At 44.9% G+C, this 24,915-nt stretch overlaps 1 protein-coding gene across 1 annotated transcript; it reads right to left on the reverse strand.

The window, feature by feature from the left end:
- Positions 1–80: 80 nt before the first annotated feature.
- LOC311125015 (dihydropyridine-sensitive L-type skeletal muscle calcium channel subunit alpha-1-like) lies at positions 81–23,316 on the reverse strand (the record flags this gene model as incomplete). The annotated part of the gene is made up of 26 exons (XM_084199105.1): positions 81–191; positions 489–647; positions 746–947; positions 1,123–1,269; positions 1,630–1,682; positions 2,520–2,627; positions 2,871–2,958; positions 3,120–3,226; positions 3,570–3,629; positions 3,901–4,030; positions 4,397–4,529; positions 4,645–4,714; positions 6,408–6,622; positions 6,808–6,928; positions 7,150–7,357; positions 7,560–7,785; positions 7,950–8,110; positions 8,239–8,320; positions 8,779–8,924; positions 9,008–9,111; positions 9,535–9,740; positions 9,833–9,985; positions 12,397–12,539; positions 12,842–12,981; positions 19,428–19,533; positions 23,126–23,316. Coding segments are annotated over 26 exons (3,570 nt in total), but the record flags the coding sequence as incomplete, so codon positions are not given.
- Between the last annotated feature and the right edge of the window lie 1,599 nt (positions 23,317–24,915).

Raw genomic sequence — 24,915 nt, forward strand, 5'->3', positions numbered from 1 at the left:
GAATCATTCTGCTTCTACATTGATTTGCAAGGCATCTTGGGTAATGTAGTGCATTCAGGACATCTCTATGGACCACTGACCTTAGCTTTGAAGGCCATGAGTTTGAGGACCATCTCCACAGTGAAGAGCACAGTGAAGATCACGTTCAGCATGTCTGACAGGTCGGTCACATGGGTTGACTGGTTACAGTGCTGTGGGAGAAGAGAGGAGAAGAGAGGAGGAGAGAAGAAGGAAATGAGAAAGGGAAGATAGTTATTTATTTATTTATTTGACATTTTCCAGGATTCAATCTCTTGAGATGCCCATCACATTTTCAAGAGTGTCCACATTTTATTTTGTATTTTTTAATCCTAGATATGGAGAAGGGATGGACACAGGAATATATTGTAGGGACATTGCATTGATGTGATGCAGGAGAAGTACTTTCAAAGTTTCCCGTTTTGTATTTGAAATGAAAATGTTCCCTAAACCACCTCCAATAGCCTTACCTGCATCCCCAGACACATGGTGTTGAGCATGATGAGCAGGAACATGAGGTACTCAAAGTAGCAGGAAGTGACGATGTACCACACATTGTACTGATACTGGTTCTTAGGAATGTAGCAGCGCAGCGGCCGGGCTTTCAGGGCGTACTCGACACACGCACGCTGTCAGAGGGGAAGACAGGACACAGAGGGGTTACACACTGCTGTTAGAAAGAGTTGTTAAAACAACAAACTTAAAAGACAGACACAGATACACACACCTGGTTCTTATCCAGCTCACAGTTCTTGTACTCCTGCTCTCCCTGCTCCTGAAATGTAACGATGACGAAACCCACAAAGATGTTCATCATGAAGAAAGCGATAAGGATGAGGTAGACTATGAAGAAGATGGAGATGGCAATGCGGTTGTTATACACTGGACCCATGTCCTCCATGTTAGAGTCTATGGCCTTGTAGAGCAACCTGCACACACACACCACACACACACACACACACACACACACACACACACACACACACACACACACAAAGGCATTTGAGCAAGCATGAAATACATACACTTTTATGTGTTCCATAGTACTGTATTAGGCGTGTCATGTGATATATACAAAATCCCATGCTTGTATGTATGTCTCACTTTGGCCAGCCCTCGAAGGTGGAGACAGTGAAGAGAGCCAGCATGCCTTCGAGGATGTTGTCAAAGTTGAGCTCTGCGTTGATCCATTCTCTCTTATGGATGGTCATCGGATGGATGGCACCTTCCTGGTACCTAATGTAGTTACCCCTGAGAAGGAGTGAGGGAGGGAGAGAAAGAGAGAGAGAGAGAGAGAGAGAGAGAGAGAGAGAGAGAGAGAGAGAGAGAGAGAGAGAGAGAGAGAGAGAGAGAGAGAGATAAAGAAAGAAAGAAAGAAAGAAAGAAAGAAAAGAAAGAAAGAAAGAAAGAAAGAAAGAAAGAAAGAAAGAAAGAAAGAAAGAAAGAAAGAAAGAAAGAAAGAAAGAAAGAAAGAAAGAAAGAAAGAAAGAAAGAAAGAAAGAAAGAAAGAGTGTGGTGGAGAGAAAGAAAGCAGGATTAATGTGATGCTCCATTCTGTACTGTCATGTAATGTTGTGGGCGAGGGACTAAACAACATCACCACTCTCTTACTTGCACTCCTCCTCTGTCATTTTGTCAGGATCTGTGCAGGCGTAGAATTTGCCCTGCAGGGATGAACACACATATTTATTTTATTTAACTAGGCAAATCAGTTAAGAACAAATCCTTATTTACAATGACGGGCTACACCGGACGATGCTGGGCCAATTGTGCGCCGCCCTATGGGACTCCCAATCACGGCCGGTTGTGATACAGCCTGGAATCGAACCAGGGGGTCTGTAGTGACTCCTCAAGCACTGAGATGCAGTGCCTTAGACCGCTACGCCACTCGGGAGCCCATACATACATACAGAACATGATTGAGAATATTAGCTTTGATTGTGTGTAGACTTCTGTTTTGATCATCAGGTGTATAAATTACCATACATCCCTATAAACTACCATAAATCCCTATAACTACCATACATCCCTATAAATTACCATACATCCTTATAAACTACCATACATCCCTATAAATTACCATACATCCCTATAAACTACCATAAATCCCTATAAACTACCATACATCCCTATAAATTACCATACATCCCTATAAACTACCATAAATCCCTATAACTACCATACATCCCTATAAATTACCATACATCCCTATAAACTACCATAAATCCCTATAACTACCATACATCCCTATAAATTACCATACATCCCTATAAACTACCATAAATCCCTATAAACTACCATACATCCCTATAAATTACCATACATCCCTATAAACTACCATAAATCCCTATAAACTACCATACATCCCTATAAATTACCATACATCCTTATAAACTACCATAAATCCCTATAACTACCATACATCCCTATAAATTACCATACATCCCTATAAACTACCATACATCCCTATAAAATACTCTACATCCCTATCTAGAGCTCACCTTGAAGAGCTGGACTCCAATGCAGGCGAACATGAAGTCTAGCAGCATGGTAACCAGCACGATGTTGCCGATGGTTTTGATGGCCACAAAAACACACTGGACCACATGCTAGACCACAAGAGACAGCAGAAACCAGCATGTCAGACGGGTACTCCAGGACCAGAACTAGAAAAATATGCAGCTGCTGGGTTGGTCAAAGTATTGCATTTGGTGCATTAGGTAATGGGAACATGTAAAAGACCAATGAGAATGTGAATATAGTGTCAGAGGAGCAGGTAAGGAGTACAGGTAAGGAGTACAGGTGAGGGGTAGAGATGTGAAGGGGATTGGAGAGAGCACAGGTAAGCTCACCTTGAGGCCCTTGGCCCTGTTGATGGCCCTTAGGGGCCTCAGCACCCTCAACACCCTGAGGATCTTCACCACAGAGATAGCACTGGACCTAGATAGGGCAGGCACCACATCTCACACTTTACTTGTCTATAATCTGTATTTCTAGAGAGAGACACACATTCATAACTGAAGCTATATCAAGCATTATGGAATAGATTCAGTTGTGTCACAGGATTTGAATGACATTATACATTTCCAGGTACTACTTACTCCATGAGCATGGAGAGGAGGGATACGCTGACCACAATCAGATCCAGGATATTAAAGGAGTTCCGGCAGAAGGAGCCGGGGTGCATGATGGCACCGTATACGGTCATCTGTCGCAGAGGCGGATGGATACTGAGATGATGAGACTGGTTGACACATAAACCCTCTCAAACCAACAAACTATGAACCCACATGAACCACAGCTACTCGTGTGAAAACATCTACAGTTGAATTGTGCTGCAGTGCAGGTTAAAAAAGTGCTGCAAAGTGGATGTAACATAATGTCGAGAGAGTTTGTCACATTAACGATTTACCGTTGCTGCAGAAAAGGGATTTACCCCGTTAATGTACTTGGTAATGTAAACATGTAAGACATGATCCCATTCAGAAAAGTGACTTTTTAAACCAGTACAGCTATACTAGTAGTGGAACAGACAAGCAATGCCTAGTTACCTTGAGGACAACTTCCACAGTGAACACTGAGGTGAAGACAACATCAGCGGAGGCCAGCACCTACACAGGGGAAACAGGGCAACATGACAATGTGGATGGATTCATTTCAAAGTAGTAGTGCACCTGAGCCCTTTAGCAGAATCTCTATGTAGTACTCCGTACAGTCTTGCAGTCATGCTGTGTAGGTTTAAGACCTTAAGAAAACCCTTTTGTGTCAGTTATTATGTCAAAATTCTTTCCCTTTCTGCTTTCTTTACTGAAACAAATGCTTTTCCATCTGAGATAAGGGGGTTAATGATACAGCAGGCAGAGCAGGCATGTCTGTGGGCACCTGGTTCCTGAAGGACATGGGGTCGATGGGGTCCTCGGCAGCCAGGGAGATGCTGCTGAGGAGGATGAAGAGGAGGATGATATTGGTGAAGGTGGTGGCGTTGATGATGCGGTGGCACAGCTTACGGAGCCTGGAGGGGGACATTTTTACATTTGACATTTTAGTCATTTAGCAGACGCTAAATGACTAGTGAGTAGTGAGTTCATACATTTTCATACTTTTTACATCACAGGCATTTAACTGCAGACATTGTTATACAGAGTGACTGACAGTCAAGTAAGGAGGCTAAAACAATCACATAAAACCAACATCATAATGCATTCATCATCACCACCATCATCATTACATTTTACATTTTGGTCATTTAGCAGATGCTTTTATCCAGAGTGACTTACAGTCAGTGCATTCAACTATAAGGTAGATAAACAACAACATATCGCAGTCTTAGCAAGTACATCATCATCACCATAATCATCACCATCATCATCATCATTACTTGTTCTCAGAGCTAAAGATGTAGAAGGAGCTGGCCTCTGGAATAGGCACCACCTCCTCCTTCAGCTGCAGGTCTGCCATTGGTCGGGGCCTCGGGGTGTCAGGGATATCAGGCTCCTCCTCCTCATCATCGCCTGGACGAAAGAAAGAACAGGAGAACGTGACACATGTTCTAAATTCAAAATTCAGTGAGATCCAGATTCGATTGACATGGATGTGCCCAGAGGTGTGTGAGAGAATGGGGCTTACCAGGGAAGTCAGCAGGGGGGAAGGGGTCCTTGATCTCGTTCACGTTGGACTCAAACTCGTCCACTCTCAGCTGTGACAAAGACAAGCATTTTGATTAGAGGGGGGCCTGGGTTCAAATTCCAGCGGTTACACTAACTCCAAACGTGGGGCAGGTTTCTCTGTGGACAATAGCCAACAGTGTGAAATATACATTGGCGTGTATTCATGGATGCCAAGGGAAACCAGGCTTCCCCAAGTATTTGACCAATAAAAATACAAATGATAAAATAATTTATATTTTGTGTCTCTCTGTGTTTTCATAATTTTCCGTCAATACGGAAAAATGGCTGAATCTCACGTAGAAATCATCTGAGCCCCTCTGACTCAGTATGTTTAGCTGATGCTGTCTGGACCAAAAGCGTATGAAATGTTGGCCCGTAGCATTTGATTGATTGATGCCAGCAAGCATTTGGTCTCCCTTGATGAAAAATGCATAAAATAATTAACCAATCAGCGCTGAGCTGAGCTCAACTGTGGGTTGTCCTGGTGCAGCAAAATGCCAATCAAATAACTTCCCAAGAAAATTGTCATTTTCAGAAAAACTTGTCTGTTTCTGGTCTGCTTGTGTTGATCTCCTGCGGTAGCTAGCTTGCTAAATCGGCCCTTTCCTAAGCCATGATGGAGATGGGGATTTGGACTTGTGGTTTTGACTTAATTCTCTGTACAGGCCAATGATTATGATGGCGATTCTGATCTAACCATGAATGAATATATTGTGCCACAGACCTGAGATGATTGAAGTTCAATATGTACCCTAGATGTAGACTAGTAGGCTCACGTCACACCCGTCGCTATGGGCGGGCCATAGGGGGCCGGGCCCGCCCCCAAAAATGCTTGTGCCCCCCCCCCCCCCCACTTGAGGGAATGTATTATTAAATATACGTACTGTAGGCTAATAATAATTGTGCCCTCCCATGCATTTCATATGCCCCCCTTAAGACTGAGGTCTGGCGACGGGTCTGGCTCACGTTAACTAGCTGGCTAACTTAGCTGGTTCATTGCTGTCTGTGCAAGGAAGTTAGGCTAGCAAGCATTTTAGCTAGGTAGCTTATGACAACAAAAACTAAAAGTGTACCGTATGACAGAGCCATAGACTGTTTTGCCAACATGAAAGAAAGGAGGATGGCATTGGCGTTCAACTAGTCTACAAGTACATGTTTTGTTTTACTTGCGCGGGCACACACACACACATAAATTAGTACCATGGACCGCCACATGATATTTAGCAACATTGATTGGACTAAATTGTTTTTGGTATCTTTAAGTTTGTTTTCAGTGTATTTAACTAAGCATATATAGCCTTGTTGATTTCATGATGTTTGCATGTTTAAGTTGAAATGGTGCTGGAATAGCTGAGGCAGTGCTCCTGTTGTCTTTGTGCTGATTTGCGGTAACTCCGTGGTTCTAAATCAGTAGTTGTTTAGTAAACTGTCGAAAACATTAACTTGCTTGACCATGCTGCAGGTCATATAACTGTTTGTTTCATGCAATATTTGCTTTGTGGACTTCACTGGACAGATGTTGCTCTCCGGTTTTGTGATGAAACAAATGTATGTGTAGTTGAATTTATTCCGCCACTTTGTGACTGCTGTCTTTTTGTTGTCACGGCCTTATTGTATATCACGGTGGCGTATGAACGCAATTATCACAATATTGCTTTTTTACTGTCTTGGCTTGGCTTCCTCAGTGATTTTACCCATGCACCTCTACTGGAAATATCTGACCTTGGCTGTGGTAGGGATGCCCTCTATTTTGGCTCTCTCCGCTGCAAGCTTCTTGGCCAGGAGGGCTTTCTCCTCTGTGGCCTTGTCAGGCATGTTAGCCCTAAGCAGCTTCTTGCGTTTCTTCTCCTCAGACTTCTCCTTCTGGGCCATGGTCAGACTCTCGGCCTCTGCCAGGTTGTCCACGGCGATGGCCAGGAACACGTTCAGCAGGATGTCTAAGAGCTAGGGGTCAAAGTTCATTACAGTAGGAAATGGAAGAGAGACTAATTTACCCAATGACAGCATTTAAGTCTAATTTCTGTCTGTTGAGGTTTGTTTTAGTTTAGACTAGCAAGTTGAGTGTGCAGACACAACGCAGACACACAACACACACACACACACACACACACACACAGGATACAGTTTCCGCAGACGAAGAGGATAATGAAGTAGATGCTGACGAGGATCCCGGGCATGGTGGGACCGCCATGCGCCATGATGCCGTCATACATCACAGAGTTCCAGTCCTCCCCTGTCAGGATCTGACAGAGAGAGTGAGGCAGGGAAGCAACACAGTCAGGGTCCCATTGACAAATGATCGGCCTGCTTTTCCACAGTGAATGAAACAAAAAGCAAGTGCTAATGTCCAACATTTTCATATCATACATGTACATATGCTCCTTCAGATGTCCATATCATCCTTCATCTTGTTAGTGGGATACATCTGTTATAATAATGAATAAAACTGTGTTTCCTTGCCTACCTGGAAGACACTGATGAGAGCTTGGGGGAAGCTGTCGAATGTGCTGCGGGGTTTGGGCGCATTGGGGAAGTTGAACTTGCCTCCGAACACCTGCATGCCCAGCAGGGAGAAGATGACGATGAAGAGGAAGAGGAGGAGCAGCAGGCAGGCGATGGAGGGGGTCGAGTTCAGCAGGGACACCACCAGATTACTGAGAGACGTCCAGTACCTGAAGCACACACAGAGAGTAAGTGCTACGCACTTCCTGTGAAGCTACTGGGGGTTGGGGGATGTAAGACGCAATCAATTAATCAATCAACCCATCAACTGGACCAATCCTGGACCTGGAGAGCCGTGGTGTGTGAAGGATATTAATCCAGTCCACCACTAACACACCTGAAACCCTAATGCAGCCTAATGTAAAGTCTTACTTGGTTACTTTGAGCAGCCTAAGTAGTCGAATGCAGCGCAGCACCGAGATGCCCGTGACGGTCATGACGTCCATGCGGACCAGGATGAGTTCCAGAATGCCGGTGGAGACCACGAAGCAGTCGAAGCGGTTGAACAGAGACATGAAGTATTGCTGGAGACCCAGGGCGTACATCTTCATAAACATCTCAATGGCAAACAGAGACAGCAACACCTTGTTGGCAGTGTCTGGGATGGGGAAGGGAGAAGTGGTGGGGAGAGAGAGACATGGGGTAGAGAGAGAGAGAGGTCTGCATGTGTTAGCCATGGCATAGACAACAGCCTTGTTAGATGCTGGGATTGTGTATATACAGTATGTGTTGAAGCTATAGATGTGATATGTAGATACTGACCTTGCCACTCGGTGAGTTGCTGGGACTGCTGGTGGTGTTCAGTAGCGATGGCCAGCGTGTTCAGAAACACCAGAAGGATCACCCACCAGTAGAACATTCGGGACTTCACATAAACAAGACACTTACGCCGGAAGAAAATGTTCCATTTACGCGCCAGCTTGCTGAACAGAGTGAGAGATGAGAGAGAGGAGGAAGAGATGGTATGTTAGGAGGAGGTCTGTCAGACTTTTCTTTCATCAAAACACCTGAGTGTTGTCCCAGTCAGAGGCTGGTGTAGGTGTGTACTTACTAGTAGTACATGATTTTTTGCATGGTGTCCATGTCCTTTAGGCTCCCTGCCTCGGATTCTCCATCCTCCAGGGTTAGCAGGCCTGGGGACAAGAGACACTGATGTCAGCAGGTTGACGTTTATTGTCATAAGTCTTGTCCTGGAGGCAGAACTGAGCGATTTCCTCTTAGATAGGCCAGCTGCAAAGTCAAAATTGTCTATATTGTAAAAATTCATGAAAACAAAAATATTTAAGGTTAGGGTTAGCCATTAGAGTTAACATTGTGGTTAAGGTTAGGGTCGAGGTTAGGATTAGGGTTAGGTTTAAAATCAGATATGATGACTTTGTGACTGTGCCAGCTAGTGACCACTCTGCAGACCTGCCACCAGAACAAGATTCATGACAAAAAATGCTAATCTGCATGACGTTTGCAACGGGCTGACTCCTTACTAACTGTAAGTCGCTCTGGATAAGAGCATCTGCTAAATGACTAAAATGTAAATGTATGTACTCCTCTATTCTATTGTGTGTTGGTGATAGGGTTAGGAAGTCATAAGTACCCTGTCCCTCCCCATTGGCATCCATGACTTCGGCCTGTGTGATCCACTCCATGTAGCCCTTCAGATCCTCATCCAGCTGCTGGGTCTCCCTCATCTCTGTGTACTCTCCACGCGCCTTACCCTTCTCTCGCTCCTTAGTGAATTCACTGATGGAGGGGAAAGAGAGATATAGAAGGACAAGGTGTGTGTGTGTATGTGTGTTTGTTTGTGTGTGTGTGTGTCCTCTTACCCACTGAGCACACCCAGAACCAGGTTGAGTACGAAGAAAGAGCCAACCAAGATGAGCGTCAGAAAGTACATCCACGGCCACTCCATACCTATGGCATCATTCACCTGAGGGAGCGAGAGAGAGGGAGTGAGAGAAGGAGTGGAAGGAGAGGAGAGAGAGAGAGAGAGAGAGAGAGAGAGAGAGAGAGAGAGAGAGAGAGAGAGAGAGAGAGAGAGAGAGAGAGAGAGAGAGAGACAGAGAGGGAGAGAGAGAGAGAGAGAGAGAGAGAGAGAGAGAGAGAGAGAGAGATGGATGGATGGATGGATGGATGGATGGATGGATGGATGGATGGATGGATGGATGGATGGATGGATGGATGGATGGATGGATGGATGGATGGATGGATGGATGGATGGATGGATGGAGAAACAGACAGATAATGAGACTGAGTGAGAGTACAGGTATGGGCTACATTAAGAGGGGAACATAATGGAACAGGATGAAACAGTGCAGTAATATTAAGGTATAGGGGTGATGTAACACAGTACCCAGTAGAGCACGTCGGTCCAGCCCTGGGTAGTGATGCACTGGTAGACAGTGAGCATAGCGAAGCCCAGGTTGTCAAAGTGTGTGATGCCGTTGTTGGGTCCGGCCCAGCCTGCCCTACACTCTGTCCCATTGATGGTGCAGCGCCGACCATTACCAGCCTGAGCACATGGAGATGCCTTCTCATTCTCCACTGTGGCTATGATATCTGCAGGACAACGGGGGAGAAGATATAGGTAGTGTGTGTGTGTGTGTGTGTGTGTGTGTGTGTGCATGCACGTGCATGTGTGTGTTTCCTACTTGTGCCTGTGTAGTAGCAGGTTTTGTGCATCTTGCACTTGAACAGCTCCAGTCCCACGATGGCGTAGATGGTGACCATGAAGAAGACCAGCAGGGAGATGTGGAACAGAGGTAGCATGGACTTCAGGATGGAGTTCATCACCACCTGCAGGCCTGCAGGGGAAGAGCAGACACATTTTAAACCAGTAGACCTAGTAGTCCAGTTGTTCTCAATCATTTTCAGTTACTGTACCACCAAATGAATTTTGCTCTGCCTGGAGTACCCCTGAAGTACCCCCTCTTACATTTTACCAGTAGGCCTATGGTGTCATGAGTCTTCTCAAGTACCCCCTGTGGATAGGCCAAGTACAGCGCATTCGGAAAGTATTCAGACCCCTTGACTTTTTCCACATTTTGTTACATTACAGCCTTATTCTAAAATTGATTAAATTGTTTTTTTCTCTTCATCAATCTATACACAATACCCCATAATGGCGAAGCAAAAACAGGTTTGTAGACATTTTTGCAAATGTATAACAAATGAAGAAATTAAATATACATTGCATAAGTATTCAGACCTATAACTCAGTACTTTCTTGAAGCACTTTTGGCAGCAATTACAGCCTCGAGTCTTCTTGGGTACAACGCTACAAGCTTGGCACACCTGTATTTGAAGAGTTTCTCCCATTCCTTTCTGTAGATCCTCTCAAGCTCTGTCAGGTTGGATGGGGAGCATTGCTGCACAGCTATTTTCAGGTCTCTCCAGAGATGTTCGATCAGGTTCAAGTCCTGGCTCTGGCTGGGCCACTCAAGGACATTCAGAGACTTGTCCTTAAGCCACTCCTGCGTTGTCGTGGCTGTATGCTTAGGGTCGTTGTCCTGTTGGAAGGTGAACCTTCGCCCCAGTCTGAGGTCCTGAGCGCTCTGGAGCAGGTTTTCGTCAAGGATCTCTCTGTACTTTGCTCCATTCATCTTTGCCTCGATCCTGACTAGTCTCCCAGTCCCTGCCGATGAAAAACATCCCCACAGCATGATGCTTCCACCACCACGCTTCACCGTAGGGATGGTGCCAGGTTTCCTCCAGACGTGACACTTGGCATTCAGGCCAAAGAGTTCAATCTTGGTTTCATCAGACCAGAGAATCTTGTTTCTCATGGTCTGAGAGTCTTTATGTGCCTTTAGGCAAACTCCAAGCGGGCTGTCATGTGCCTTTTACTGAGGAGTGGCTTCCGTCTGGCCACTCTACCATAAAGGCCTGATTGGTGGAGTGCTGGTTGTCCTTCTGGAATGTTCTCCCATCTCCACAGAGGAACTCTAGAGCTCGGTCAGAGTGACCATCGGGTTCTTGGTCACCTCCCTGACCAAGGCCCTTCTCTCCCGATTGCTCAGTTTGGCCGGGCGGCCAGCTCTAGGAAGAGTCTTGGTGGTTCCAAACTTCTTCCATTTAAGAATGATGGAGTCCACTGTGTTCTTGGGGACCTTCAATGCTGCCCAAAAAAATTGGTACCCTTCCCCAGATTTGCGCCTCGACACAATCCTGTCTTGGAGCTCTACAGACAATTCCTTCGACCTCATGGCTTGGTTTCTGCTCTGACATGCATTGTCAACTGTGCGACCTTGTATAGACAGATGTGTGCCTTTCATGTCCAACCAATTGAATTTACCACAGGTGGACTCCAATCAAGTTGTTGAAACATCTCAAGGATGATCAATGGGAAAAGGATGCACCTGAGCTCAATTTCGAGTCTCATAGCAAAGGGTCTGAATACTTATGTAAATAAGATATTTCAGTTTTTTTATTTTTTATAAATTTGCTAACATTTCTAAAAACCTGTTTTCAATTTGTCATTATAGGGTATTGTGTGTAGATTGCTGATGATTTTTATTTATTTAATCAATTTTAGAATAAGGCTGTAAAGTAACAAAATATGGAAAACGTCAAGGGGTCTGAATACTTTCTGAAGGCACTGTACCCCCAGGGATCTTAGTACCCCTGGTTGGGAACCACTGCAGTAGTTGACCAATATAACTAGATCAAACTGCAAACTCACTGTAATGAACCAAATCATATTGTATTTAACACTAGCATGGTTTCTGAAGGTAAGTGTTTTCAGAATATGGTTGTGGTGAAGTGAGTGCTAGGCTCCTCTTACCACAAATGAGCTAGCTCTCTGCTTCCCACCAATTCAGGAGCATTCATTGTCTTGCCCTTGGTTTTTTAAATGCTTAGCAATTACCCTCTAAATATATCACCAGTAATGAGTTTACCGTTAATCCCTGTCATTTCCCAGTAATCTATAACGTTAGCGTTTTGTTATATCGGTAATTTATTTTTATTCATTCAATATATTATCACATTAATTTACCATTCACATTCTCGGAATAGACATATTGTTTGTAGAGCTTATACAAACTATGCTACACTTGTGAGAAATACGTTTTGGTTTATTTAATATAAATAGGACATGTTAAGCCTGATTCAGAGGCTATTTATTTTGTAATTCTACACTTTAACCTGCCTTGCCTTTTGCTGATTTCCTGCCCTTACGACTGCTACAAGGTCCCTATTGTACAGTGGTCCTTACTGGGGACTCCAGAGACGAGCCTGAGGGGCCGGAGCACCCTGAACGCCCTGAGGGCCTTCATGTCGAAGCCTCCTCCCTTGTCCCCTGGTTGAGCCTCGACACCACTGATATAGGTGATGAAGTCCCCGATGACAGCAAACAGCCTGGAGAGGGAGAGAGGGAAGAGAGATGGGAGGGGAGAGGAGAGGAGAGGGAGATGGGAGGGAGAGGGAAGAGGTTGAAATATAGAGGAGGACAAAAGGGAGTGCAGAGAGAGATAAACAAGATCATATAGTCACAGAAGAGTTATGACATGACAGAACATGACAGAGCATGACAGAGCATGACAGAGCATGACAGAACATGACAGAGCATGACAGAGCATGACAGAACATGACAGAACATGACAGAGCATGACAGAGCATGACAGAACATGACAGAACATTTTCATATCTTCCCTACATACCCCACAGACACACAGACAAAGTCCAGTATGTTCCAACAGTTCCGCAGATATGCATTCTCGTGAAATAGAAATCCATAGGCTATTATCTTTAGAAAGCACTCTATGGAGAAGACGATGAGGAAGATGTACTCCAGACTTTCCTGTGAAACAACGATAGAGGCTTGTTAGGGTATCATGATGTACTAACTACATGACTACAGTACCCATAATACAGTACCCCTAATTAATATGTGTAATGGAGTACAATTCATTGATTCTGCTTGGTGACAAATGCTCCAAATACATTCTAGCTGATGGCTAGTTGTAAGAGTTTAGGAGTCAATGACACAACAACCATTTCAAGTGTATTCATTTTACACTCAACTTGAAATATTGAGTTATTTAGAGTATTTGCAAGAGTTAAACTGACTAAGTCATTGATCCTGCTTGGTAAATCCCTCAGCTCAGTAGCTCCCTGGTGTTCTGTGTATTTGTGTCTCTCCTCCTCTCCCATTACAGGCCAGGCATCCAGAGAATGGCCCCACTGACTAACAACTGGGCACCTCAGAGCTGAGGTCCCTACGATGGCACCCGCTCACTCACCACCCTGTCTGTTGACTTGCAAGAAATAGAATGTTTGTATACTGTTGTGCCTGTCCTCTACATGGCAAATTAACTTAAACTTGAACTTAAAACGTGATTTTGAGCATGGACAAGCGATTAATAAGAAAACAAATAGGCATACGTCAGTGATGATGGATGCAGTAACAAGTGGCAATGGGTAACATGTAATGCTATGTTCTATTTGATGCTTGATTTCTTAATAGGGTATGACTATTCAGATCACCAGGGAAATGGCATGGGCAGGGAGTTTTATAGCGTAAATAACAGTCCTGTTAATAAAGTTTCAAAGTGCTGTACTGTACTGCTTGTAGCACAGTGACCATAAATTACATTGGGTTAGATTCTGGCATGTCATGGACATTCCTATAGGGGCATTTATAGTATGTGTCTTTAGGTTTCCAACATACACACACACACATTTCACCATCATTGTAAAGCCTTAGGTATTTTGTTGCTTTGACAAAGTCATTTCTGAAGATTATTATTTATTTTATGTGATTAGTGATTAATTTATGTCTGTCCCTCATTTTAAGGTCAACCCTGTTGCGTGAACTAAACTCTCATTTTAATATGGTGAAATTATTCCTTTTTAAATGTTTTTTCAAAAGCGAACATTGAACATCTGATAGCCAAATCATAGTATAGAAGCAGGTGAGCTGGTTCTACTCTTTTTGGCCATTTTCTGGTGTTTTGTAGTGGAAAACTGAGATAGACAGGCAATAATCTTTTTTAGCAATTTCATTTGTTTGAGGTGAAGCTTGCATTCAATTGCCACTCCCTGTTGCACACAACAAGCTTCCATTCCCCCTGTCACAAGGCTGATTTAAGATGAAATCGTCAACCCTGTTACAGTCAACCCTGTTACAGTCAACCCTGTTACTTTATTTGGCACTTTATAGGTACTTACTAACCTGTTGAGATGGGAAAACATGTTTTGTATTAAGTTGAACATGTGCTCTTAATGACAGAATGTTAAAATTAGGTGAAATCATTTATCATTATTTTTATCATGTTATACACACTTCCCATAAGGCACCGAATCGGTGGAACGACCCCTCTATCTTTGTCTCCGGATTGGGGTCACTCAGATACAGAAATATCTGTCTATCCATTTCTCACATGGGCATTTTGTGGTTGATTTCATGATCCTTTTCAGATAGTGTTACAAAACTCTAAATGAGCAGAACTATCAGAGTTGGACAGCAGTTAGTTCCATGTGGGCAGTCTAGCATCTTGCCCAAACAAACAAACCAGGTCCACTTTCTAGCACTTGCTGCTGGCTCAGATTGCACTGATGATGTCAAACTGGATTACACCAAGAATCCAGGCCTTTGTGCCCATCAAAAGCCAAGGTGACTACACTAGGCTCCAGAGATCCCAGTCTGCTTGATTTATGAACTGTGCTCATACAACAGAACAGTGACCAGTTAGCAGCAGGACCATGAAAGAATCAGGTAATTCACCTCCATGATAGAGGTATGCATACAGTGCTCACTACACATTCAGACATATGCACACACACATGTTCTGTTTATTCATGACAGACGGGGAGGCTTCATGAGGAAAACTCAAGGTTACTAGAATAACCCAGTTTTCTGAGAATATGAGTGAGATGTCTCACAATGGGATTCACTGGATAGTCGCATAACTAAGGAAGAACCAATCACACAACGTCTGTCGGAGACAGACAGGTCGAGTGGCGAATGAGGTGAGCCCCTCCCTCTTTATAAGGCACCACTCGCCCCACCCTCTGGCCATTCTCAAGCATGCCTCTCTTCCTTGCACTCTTGCGAGCAGGGAAATTAGGTGAGACATCGCACTCGTATTCTCAGAGAACCGGGGTTACGCAAGTAATCTTGAGTTCAATTTCAAATACTTGTTTCGATGTATCACTATGGGATATGGCCAACTCCCTTATCGCAGACAAGCTATTCAAATCCATTATCACCCCTCAGAGGCTCCGACACTGAGGACAGTATGCACCAAAGAAGGTGCAGTGACATCAGTTAACAAAGTCACCTTGTGAAAACCCCGGAGCAAACTGTAGGCACGAATGGTGGACTGACAGTGCGTGCAGCTCACTCACTTGCTTTGCAGACGCAAGGGCAATCAGTAAAGTGGTTTTGAAGGAGAGATATTTCATAACCACGCTTTCCAGCAACTCGAAAGGTTGCTGTGAAATAACCTCAAGCACAATAGACATGTCCCAAGACGGTGCTAAAGGCTTAGAGACTTGACGTAACTGACGCACCCCTTCATAAAATGACATAACAGGGGATGCCTCCCTACTGTGTTGTTGTCAAAGCCTGTATGGCAGGCAGAGATAGCGGCTAAATATACGCTTACAGTGGAGAAAGCCTTCCCTCTGTCCAGAAGGTCCTGCAAAAAGCATAAGATCTCGGATGCAGAGCATTGGTAAGGAATGATCTGCCTTAGCTCACACCACTTAAGAAATGCACCACTTGTTACCATACAGTGAGCATGTAGAAGGTGCTCTGGCACTCTGGATAGTCTCAATTACTCTGAATGGCAAGCCTGTCGCATTCAGATTCATGGGCCAGGGCCAAAGGGCCAGGGTTTCTGGGTGAGGGTGGAAAATCTCTCCATTAGCTTGGAGAAGAAGCAGAGCTTCCCTGGCCATCAAGGGGCTACCAAGATGAGTAGACTAGAGTAGGGAGTATCAGGCCTAGGGGAAGAAAGCTGTAGAGCATCACCCTTGGCCAAGGGTGTGCCAGTGCGTCCACCCTTAGTGATGCGTCTCCTGCCAGCACTAAGAACAACGGGCAGTGTGCATCTTTGTGCGATGCGAAGAGATCTACGGTGGCTCGACCATATCTCACCCAGATCTGGTTCTCCACTGGGGGATGGAGTCTCCAATCCCTGTACAGGGGATTCCCTGTACACCCGGGACATGAGTCACGCATAGTGAAAGTAGGTATGCTCCGCAGAACAATCTTGACAGCTAGTCTGTGTAGATGCTGAGAGTGGGTGCCGCCCTGGCGGTTGATGTATGCCACCAGAGTCGTATCGTCGTCCAGCTTGACGCCTAGGTATTCTATTCTCTGTGTTGGCACCAAACAGCTCTTTTTCTGGTTGATCTTGAAACCTAGGGAAGCCGTGTCCCGTACTGCTTGCTCCTGTGTCGTGGAGCAAAACAGATAATTGTCTATGTAGGCATAGACTCTGAGTCCTCTGATTCTCAGGGGCGCTAGAGCCGCCTCCACACACTTGCTGAACGTCCAGGGAGCTAGTGCTAGCCCGAAGGGGACAGCGAGGTATTCGTTGGCTTTACCCTGGGTCACACTTTATTTGGATAGTCCGGATAGTCCATATGTATCAGATGGTCTACAGATATCTACAGATGGTCATACTATCAACAAACTATCTGTTGGTAAGCAACTGCTTACTAAGGTTACAGTTAGGGTTAGGGTTAGGTTTCGAATAAGGGTTAGGGTAAGGGTTAAGTTTAAGGTTAGGATTAGGGTAAGAGTTAAGAGTTAAGTTTAGGGTTAGGATAAGGTTTAAGGTTAGGGCTAGGGTTAGAGTTAGTAGATAGTTGAAATGTTACTGATTGTCTGTAGATAGTCTGTAGAGCATCTACAGATGGACTATCCAAATAAAGTGTTACAGAGCCCTGAAAGGCAAACCCGAGAAAGCCTTCTGTGTGCTGGCAGAATACTTATGTGAAAATAAGTGTCCTGTAGGTCGACTGAAGTGAACCAGTGGCATTGAGAACCAGGAAGTTCCGGGAGTAGAAACCGAAATGGCTCTCTGCGGCTGGTATAGCTCTGATTGCCCCTTTACTCAATTGATAGGAGATTTCCTGCTCTAGCATGCGAGCTGAGTCATTACTTGCTACTGAATTCAGAATTCCGTTGAAAACGGGTGGCTTCATAGCGAACTGCGGACAAGACCCTGGGCTGGACTGCGCATTTTGCAGTTCCCTGCTCTTGCAGCAAGTCGCCCACAAGTTAGATGACTCTTGCTCACCAGTGGTGACGAGTCGCCCTTTTGTTGTATTTTTGCTCTGTGGCAAGGAGGGCACTTGGGGGTTGAGTGAGCTCCCTTCGCCTTCCCTGTGAGCAGACGCATAGGAATGAGCCATTGCACAGGGGATAGGATTTAAGGAGCACGGATGTGCCTCTTCCCCATAGTGATGTGGGGGGAAAGTCTGTGCTCCACCTGAGAGGGAACAGGCCAGGACATGGTGTGAACTGTTGGCTGCCCCACTCTACCGCTGGAGCCAGTGTGCTGCCCTCTCCCTGCCGCGAAGCCTTGGCTTGTGGAAGGGTAGACCGGGTTGCCATGGTACCCGGATCTGCAGGGCAGGCAGAAGTCGAAGGCTTCGCCCTCCTTCTTTCAATGTTCGCATTTCCGCCGCATGGTGGTGACAGCCGGCCAAAACAGTTCCTTAGGCTCGATCAGAGCGTCAAGGAAATCTGCTTTCTCCTTGTCCGACAAGCTGGACAATTTTAACCATAGGGCTCTCTCCTCCCCCACAGCGAGGCTCATGGCACACCCACAGCCTTGTATGGAGGCCCAGAGGTTGAGGTCTGCTACAACGCAGATCTCCTCCCAGAAGTCGGAGTTGGCTGTGCCGATGGCAACAAACCATTCTGATAAGCCATCAGTAGGGACGTAACTTTCAACGCCCGTACTGAACGTGCCGCCTACACATACACCTTCTGGAAGATGGAGACAGAAAAGCGCTCCGTCTTTCCAGGGAGAGTTGTGCTGGACAGTGACGAGGCATGGATGGCTCAACCACCGGGTTCTCCATACCCTTCATGTCCATTCCGACTAAGTGTCTGGTCAGGACCTTGCAAGACAGGGTTTTCCGCCACACAAGCTGGGACTGCTGGGAGGAGTTGTTTCCCTGGGATGGTGTGAGAGGGGAGCCTCCTCCCATTGAGACAGTCCTCCTCCCATTGAGCCAGTCCCTTTCACGCCCCACGGGTACAGGCCACTCAATATTGAGCCTGGTCGCTGCCCGCCTGCAGGTATCGATGAGCCCGACATTTTGTTGTCTGGGTAAAGATGCTGTGCTTAGGGTGCTAGAGGGCCTCGAGATGTCCCCTCCCCCCTTCCCCGCTGCTAGGTCTTCAAAACCATCCATTACCTTAGCCCAGGAGGGTTGGGGTTGCGGGGTAGCCTCATTGCCCTCAGGCTGTGAGGGAGAACGGTCCGTTTGAGGCCGGTCTTAGGCATCTTCCTACAATGCACACAGGACTCAGGGTTAGTGAGTGCTACTTTGGCATGCTCAACCACCAAGCAGGTGATACACAAGGAGTGTGTATCCTTGCCTGCTATCATGGCCCTGCATGGACACAGGTGTGTGGTGCTAGGGCAGGGGCCCTGCTCGGGTAGCAGGTTCCATAACTCAGAGAAGAAAACATAAAGGTTGTAGACTTGGGTTAAGTGAGTGCTAGCCGCGTGTAGCTGCAAAGCTAGTTATAGCTAGCCGGGTTAGATAGGCCTTGCGGCTTGCGCTAGCCAAGTCTCAGTAGCTAGCCGTGTGACGCTAGCTGCAACCGGAGACTTAGAATGAGTAGAATACTTTGAAAACAAATTATACTCTAAGCAAAAACGTTCCTTTCGGTCAATACTCAACACAAAGAGCGAGAGCTGAGGTCCTACGTTTGGCAGCGTTAACCTTGCGGTTCGCCTGAGAACAGTTAAGCAGGAAGACAGGGGTCAAGTCGTGCTGAGGAGAGCTTCAGAGAGCGTATTGATCTTCGCAAGGAAGAAAGCGATAATGACCAGAGGGTGGGGCGAGTGGCACCTTATAAAGAGGGAGGGGCTCACCTCATTCGCAACTCGACCTGTCTATCTCCGACAGCGAATCCCATAGTGAGACATCGAAACAAGTATTTGAAAGAGAACCCTGTTTCTCAACCTACATTAATTAAACCACAACTAGTAGCATCACGATCTCCATCACTTTCAATCCATATGAAATGGTGGGTACTGGGTCCATACTCACCAGGTTGCTGTTGGTGTTATTGCTGTCCTCCTCAGGCATAGGCAGAAACACAGCCAGGGCCACACAGTTGGCAAAGATGGTCAGCAGGATGATGATCTCAAACGGTCTGAAGGGGAACACTCAGGAAAGGTTCAACCGACATTATACACATCCAGCAGATGACAGAACTGCAGGGTGTAGGAAATAATATCATTTTTAAATATACAATAAGATGCTGTGTGGGGTATTTTCCTTTCTTTTTCAAACACTCAGGAACACACTGATATTACCTAACCAAGCTACAGTGGGGAAAAAAAGTATTTAGTCAGCCACCAATTGTGCAAGTTCTCCCACTTAAAAAGATGAGAGAGGCCTGTAATTTTCATCATAGGTACACGTCAACTATGACAGACAAAATGAGAAAAAAAAATCCAGAAAATCACATTGTAGGATTTTTTATGAATTTATTGGCAAATGATGGTGGAAAATAAGTATTTGGTCAATAACGAAAGTTTCTCAATACTTTGTTATATACCCTTTGTTGGCAATGACACAGGTCAAACGTTTTCTGTAAGTCTTCACAAGGTTTTCACACACTGTTGCTTGTATTTTGGCCCATTCCTCCATGCAGATCTCCTCTAGAGCAGTGATGTTTTGGGGCTGTCGCTGGGCAACACAGACTTTCAACTCCCTCCAAAGATTTTCTATGGGGTTGAGATCTGGAGACTGGCTAGGCCACTCCAGGACCTTGAAATGCTTCTTACGAAGCCACTCCTTCGTTGCCCGGGCGGTGTGTTTGGGATCATTGTCATGCTGAAAGACCCAGCCACGTTTCATCTTCAATGCCCTTGCTGATGGAAGGAGGTTTTCACTCAAAATCTCACGATACATGGCCCCATTCATTCTTTCCTTTACACGGATCAGTTGTCCTGGTCCCTTTGCAGAAAAACAGCCCAAAAGCATCATGTTTCCACCCCCATGCTTCACAGTAGGTATGGTGTTCTTTGGATGCAACTCAGCATTCTTTGTCCTCCAAACATGACGAGTTGAGTTTTTACCAAAAAGTTATATTTTGGTTTCATCTGACCATATGACATTCTCCCAATCCTCTTCTGGATCATCCAAATGCACTTCAGACGGGCCTGGACATGTACTGGCTTAAGCAGGGGGACACGTCTCGCACTGCAGGATTTGAGTCCCTGGCGGCGTAGTGTGTTACTGATGGTAGGCTTTGTTACTTTGGTCCCAGCTCTCTGCAGGTCATTCACTAGATCCCCCCGTGTGGTTCTGGGATTTTTTCTCACCGTTCTTGTGATCATTTTGACCCCACGGGGTGAGATCTTGCGTGGAGCCCCAGATTGAGGGAGATTATCAGTGGTCTTGTATGTCTTCCATTTCCTAATAATTGCTCCCACAGTTGATTTCTTCAAACCAAGCTGCTTACCTATTGCAGATTCAGTCTTCCCAGCCTGGTGCAAGTCTACAATTTTGTTTCTGGTGTCCTTTGACAGCTCTTTGGTCTTGGCCATTGTGGAGTTTGGAGTGTGACTGTTTGAGGTTGTGGACAGGTGTCTTTTATACTGATAACAAGTTCAAACAGGTGCCATTAATACAGGTAACGAGTGGAGGACAGAGGAGCCTCTTAAAGAATAAGTTACAGGTCTGTGAGAGCCAGAAATCTTGCTTGTTTGTAGGTGACCAAATACTTATTTTCCACCATAATTTGCAAATAAATTCATTAAAAATCCTACAATGGGATTTTCTGGATTTTTTTTTCTCGATTTGTCTGTCATAGTTGACGTGTACCTATGATGAAAATTACAGGCCTCTCTCATCTTTTTAAGTGGGAGAACTTGCACAATTGGTGGCTGACTAAATACTTTTTTTCCCCACTGTATATGGATGGATATGGATAGCTATTCCACCATTCGAGGCCTACAGGAAGTACACATGCATCTCAATGAGATCTTTCAACCTCACCCACCTATTAGATGAAGTACACTATCTAAGTAGCCATAAGGTGTATGGTTTAACATGCCACCGTAGACTTCATATTACAGTAAACTAGTGCTTGGGCTAGTTTTGTATCAGTTACAGGATAACTATTGACAGAGTAACCATAACTAGCAATCTTGGCCATGCATCTGAATCATAAAATGTCAAACACATCAATAAAGTGAGTCTATTTCAGTTTAACTGATGTATGTGCAACCCCTCAATAGGGACTCTCCCATATAGCCAGGGCTATCTAAAACACACTGGAAGACATTTGAGGCCAACAATGGATCAGTTAGAAGAAAATCAGATCTATTTATGTTGGCACCTGTGGTAAAGATGGTGGCGAGTTCAAATATCTGGGTCCCTTCAGTACAGCACATTCAAACGGTCAATACTGTGCAATATTGCACTCCTGGGTGTGTAATAATACAAAGCTGTAATCAGGGTAACACCATGGATAACCTACTACCACTACATTATTATAGTAATCATGCTGTTCCCCTCTCAAACTGCAGTACCTAGTTCCACCACCAGTCTGTGTCTGAGGCAGCATTCTCTTAGCTTAGCGTGTCTGTTTTTAGGCTGTGACGTGGGAGGACAGCTGTCCATCCATCCCCAGGAATATCATCACGCCGCTTGAACAAACTCATATTTTACATATTTCCATCAACAGCTTCACTGGATTATAACACATCTCAGTGGACCATTACTGCAGCCACAGTCATTACTCACTACCAAAACAGAACTGTAACCTTGGATGTGGGATTCATGGTATGCACAGGGTTAAAAAGTGATTCTGAGCTGTGGTGGATTTGTCCTCAAGACCATTTGCATTTACAAGATGATTCTAACAGAAATGTACTCTGTATGTTGTCTCCCAGTCACAACCCAATATGGGTCATCTCCACTCTATCCTGATGCTACGGCATGTTGTTCTAAAACCTATAGTTTGAGCCAATAGCTGTTGATTTAGCAGGGATATCAACCTGTTGCTCTGGTGCTCAAGCCACTCTACAGTTCAGCAGGTCTGCATACTGGACTGGACCACCGGAAAATGTAAGGGCTGTGTCCAGTGATTATAATGTGTGACCATATCAGAGTGATTATAACTCTATGGCTATACATAGATATGGTTATTCAATACAAGACAATACAAGACTCAACGAGAGATGCTTTATAAAGTGTTGAGTCATCACTAAGTCAGCCATTCCTCAGATCCCTGAAGCAGTTGTTCCCAGACGCTCTGCTGCTACCACCCATTCAAAGACTTCTCTTTCATCCACCAAATACACAAAGCCTTAACTCTCTAACAACCCAGTTGTTATCCATAACCTCAATAGAAACTGGGCTTGGGGCACGATGTGCGAAACACTGCTGGGTTGCATTGACCATTAATACAAGACCAAATGTATCAATGTCATAAACAGTCATTTACTATACCACCAATCCACAGACAGGCTTCACTATTTGGCCATGTTAGAAACAATGGAAGTGCAGTGCATTCAAACCACAAATGTCTAAAAGCTTGACCATGCTTCATGGTTTAAAAGTCAGTGGCCAAACCTTTCATATCTAGCCAGCTGTGTTGACAAGACAGCACAAACAGATCTGGGACGAAGCTACGTAATTTGAGCATGGTTATCTAGTGACAGCCGTTACCTGTTCCCACACCCTCCTGACCCCTAACCCCTGACCTTTGACCCCTGACCCCTAAAGGATACTTCCATTCCACAATGTTGATGGCAGCCTTGCGGAAGGGGTTCTTCAGTGTGAGGAAGAAGAGGGAGCGTGCGGGCCGAGGGTTTCCCCCTGTGGCCAGGAGCTTCTTCAGCTTCTCCTTCTGCTTCCTCTTCAGAGTTTCCTCGTCCATAATGTAGGACTGCAGGTTAGGCTCGCCGCCACTGTCCGCCATCTTGGCTCTACCTGGGGAGTTTGGATGAAGTGAAGATGGTTGCTAAAATGGCCTCTTCAGCCAGCCAGCTACTGTACCCCCAACTTGACCTGGTCGTCCAGATACTGGACCAAGTTGGCCCAAGTGAAGATGGTTGCTTTCAGTGCTGTATTCCACCAGGTCAGCTAGCAATTCACCTGCTCAACTAGTCCAGGTCTGCTCTGGTGTTCTACTCCTACTAGTCCTCTTCATAACCTGCTGGGTATGCACTTGTTTATTCCACAACACTCCTATCTCCTCTCTGTTGTCTATATCTCCCTGTACTATTTCTCGGTCATTCCCCCTCTCTCTCACACACTCGCATTCTCTCTCTCCCTTTCTGAGATGACAGATCTGTGCCTGTGTATTGGTTGGACGAACAGTTGGTCAGCGGAGAGAATAAATATAGACAATGAGTGTCATTCTGGTGGGGGTGTTGGAAGTGGGGGGTACATTTACCAAGAGTGAAGGTTAAGGCAGGGTAAGGCAGATACTATGTTGTTGTCGGCCCTATAGTACTATCATGTCATTGGCTAACAGGGTTGGAGTGATGTCCTGTCATTGGTTGTAACACCGAGTCCCCAGACATTGGTTGTACTATTTGACTTTCAAAAGTTTTTTCTTGGCCTTGACAGACATGATGGCTACTACGGTGCCTAACGGAGTTGGGGTGTCTCCTCATTGGTTGAGAGTTAACATCATGGAATGGAGTCGATGGTGGGAAACGTGTCTGTGAATTATTGCCTTTGAGATCTTTGTCAACAGTTGGTGACTCTTAAGATTGAAACACATACTATTTAAGGTATCAATTTGTGCTCTATCATGCCCAATGCTTTGTGTTATATAACATGGTTTGTGAAAGGCTTTGTATATATAGAACCCAAACATTAATGACAGGCCCCAGGTCTGAGGAATGAGCACAATTATGCTGAACTACTGTATTGCATCAAATTAGACAATTAGATTAACATTATTATAAATAAAAAGAAATGTGCCTCCAAGTATCAGTTGTCCCATTGTAGAATCTGTTTATTTTCCAAAAACTGTATTTGTGAAAAGAGGAATCACATTTCTTTATTACCAGCTTTGTGACTTAATATCACACTGAAATTTCCAAAAGATGTCTTGTGCTGTAATAAAATGAACTACAGTTTGTTTTGGGAAATATTGTTTCTTTTGATAACAGTAATGTGTTGCTTCAATGATCAGTTTCTCATCTTGAAATACAATAAACATAGCATACTTTAATTCATCCCAGTTAACACATTTGGTTCCTTGGAAGTTGTGGAAACGTATGTTTTTAGTTTCACATTGGTTGTCGGAACTGAACGTTTTTTAAACGTTCTATGAACAGAAGTGAAAATGTTGACTGTTCTGGGAATGCTTATTTTTAGGTTGCAGGGAGGTTCTGAGAACATTTTACTCTGGTTCCTTGAAATCTTTCCTGGGAGGTTTTATTAATGCTCTGAGAACTGAAATTATAGGTTATTTTGAACTTCCTTAAAACTTTCACTGAATGTTTCTTTTAATAACACTGCTAGCTTATTTTGGGTTAACTTTTTTGAATTCCAAGCCCAGATA

The sequence above is a fragment of the Coregonus lavaretus genome (genome assembly GCF_964263955.1).
Source record: "Coregonus lavaretus genome assembly, contig: HAP1_SCAFFOLD_1140, whole genome shotgun sequence".
In the NCBI taxonomy this organism is placed as follows: Eukaryota; Metazoa; Chordata; class Actinopteri; order Salmoniformes; family Salmonidae; genus Coregonus; species Coregonus lavaretus.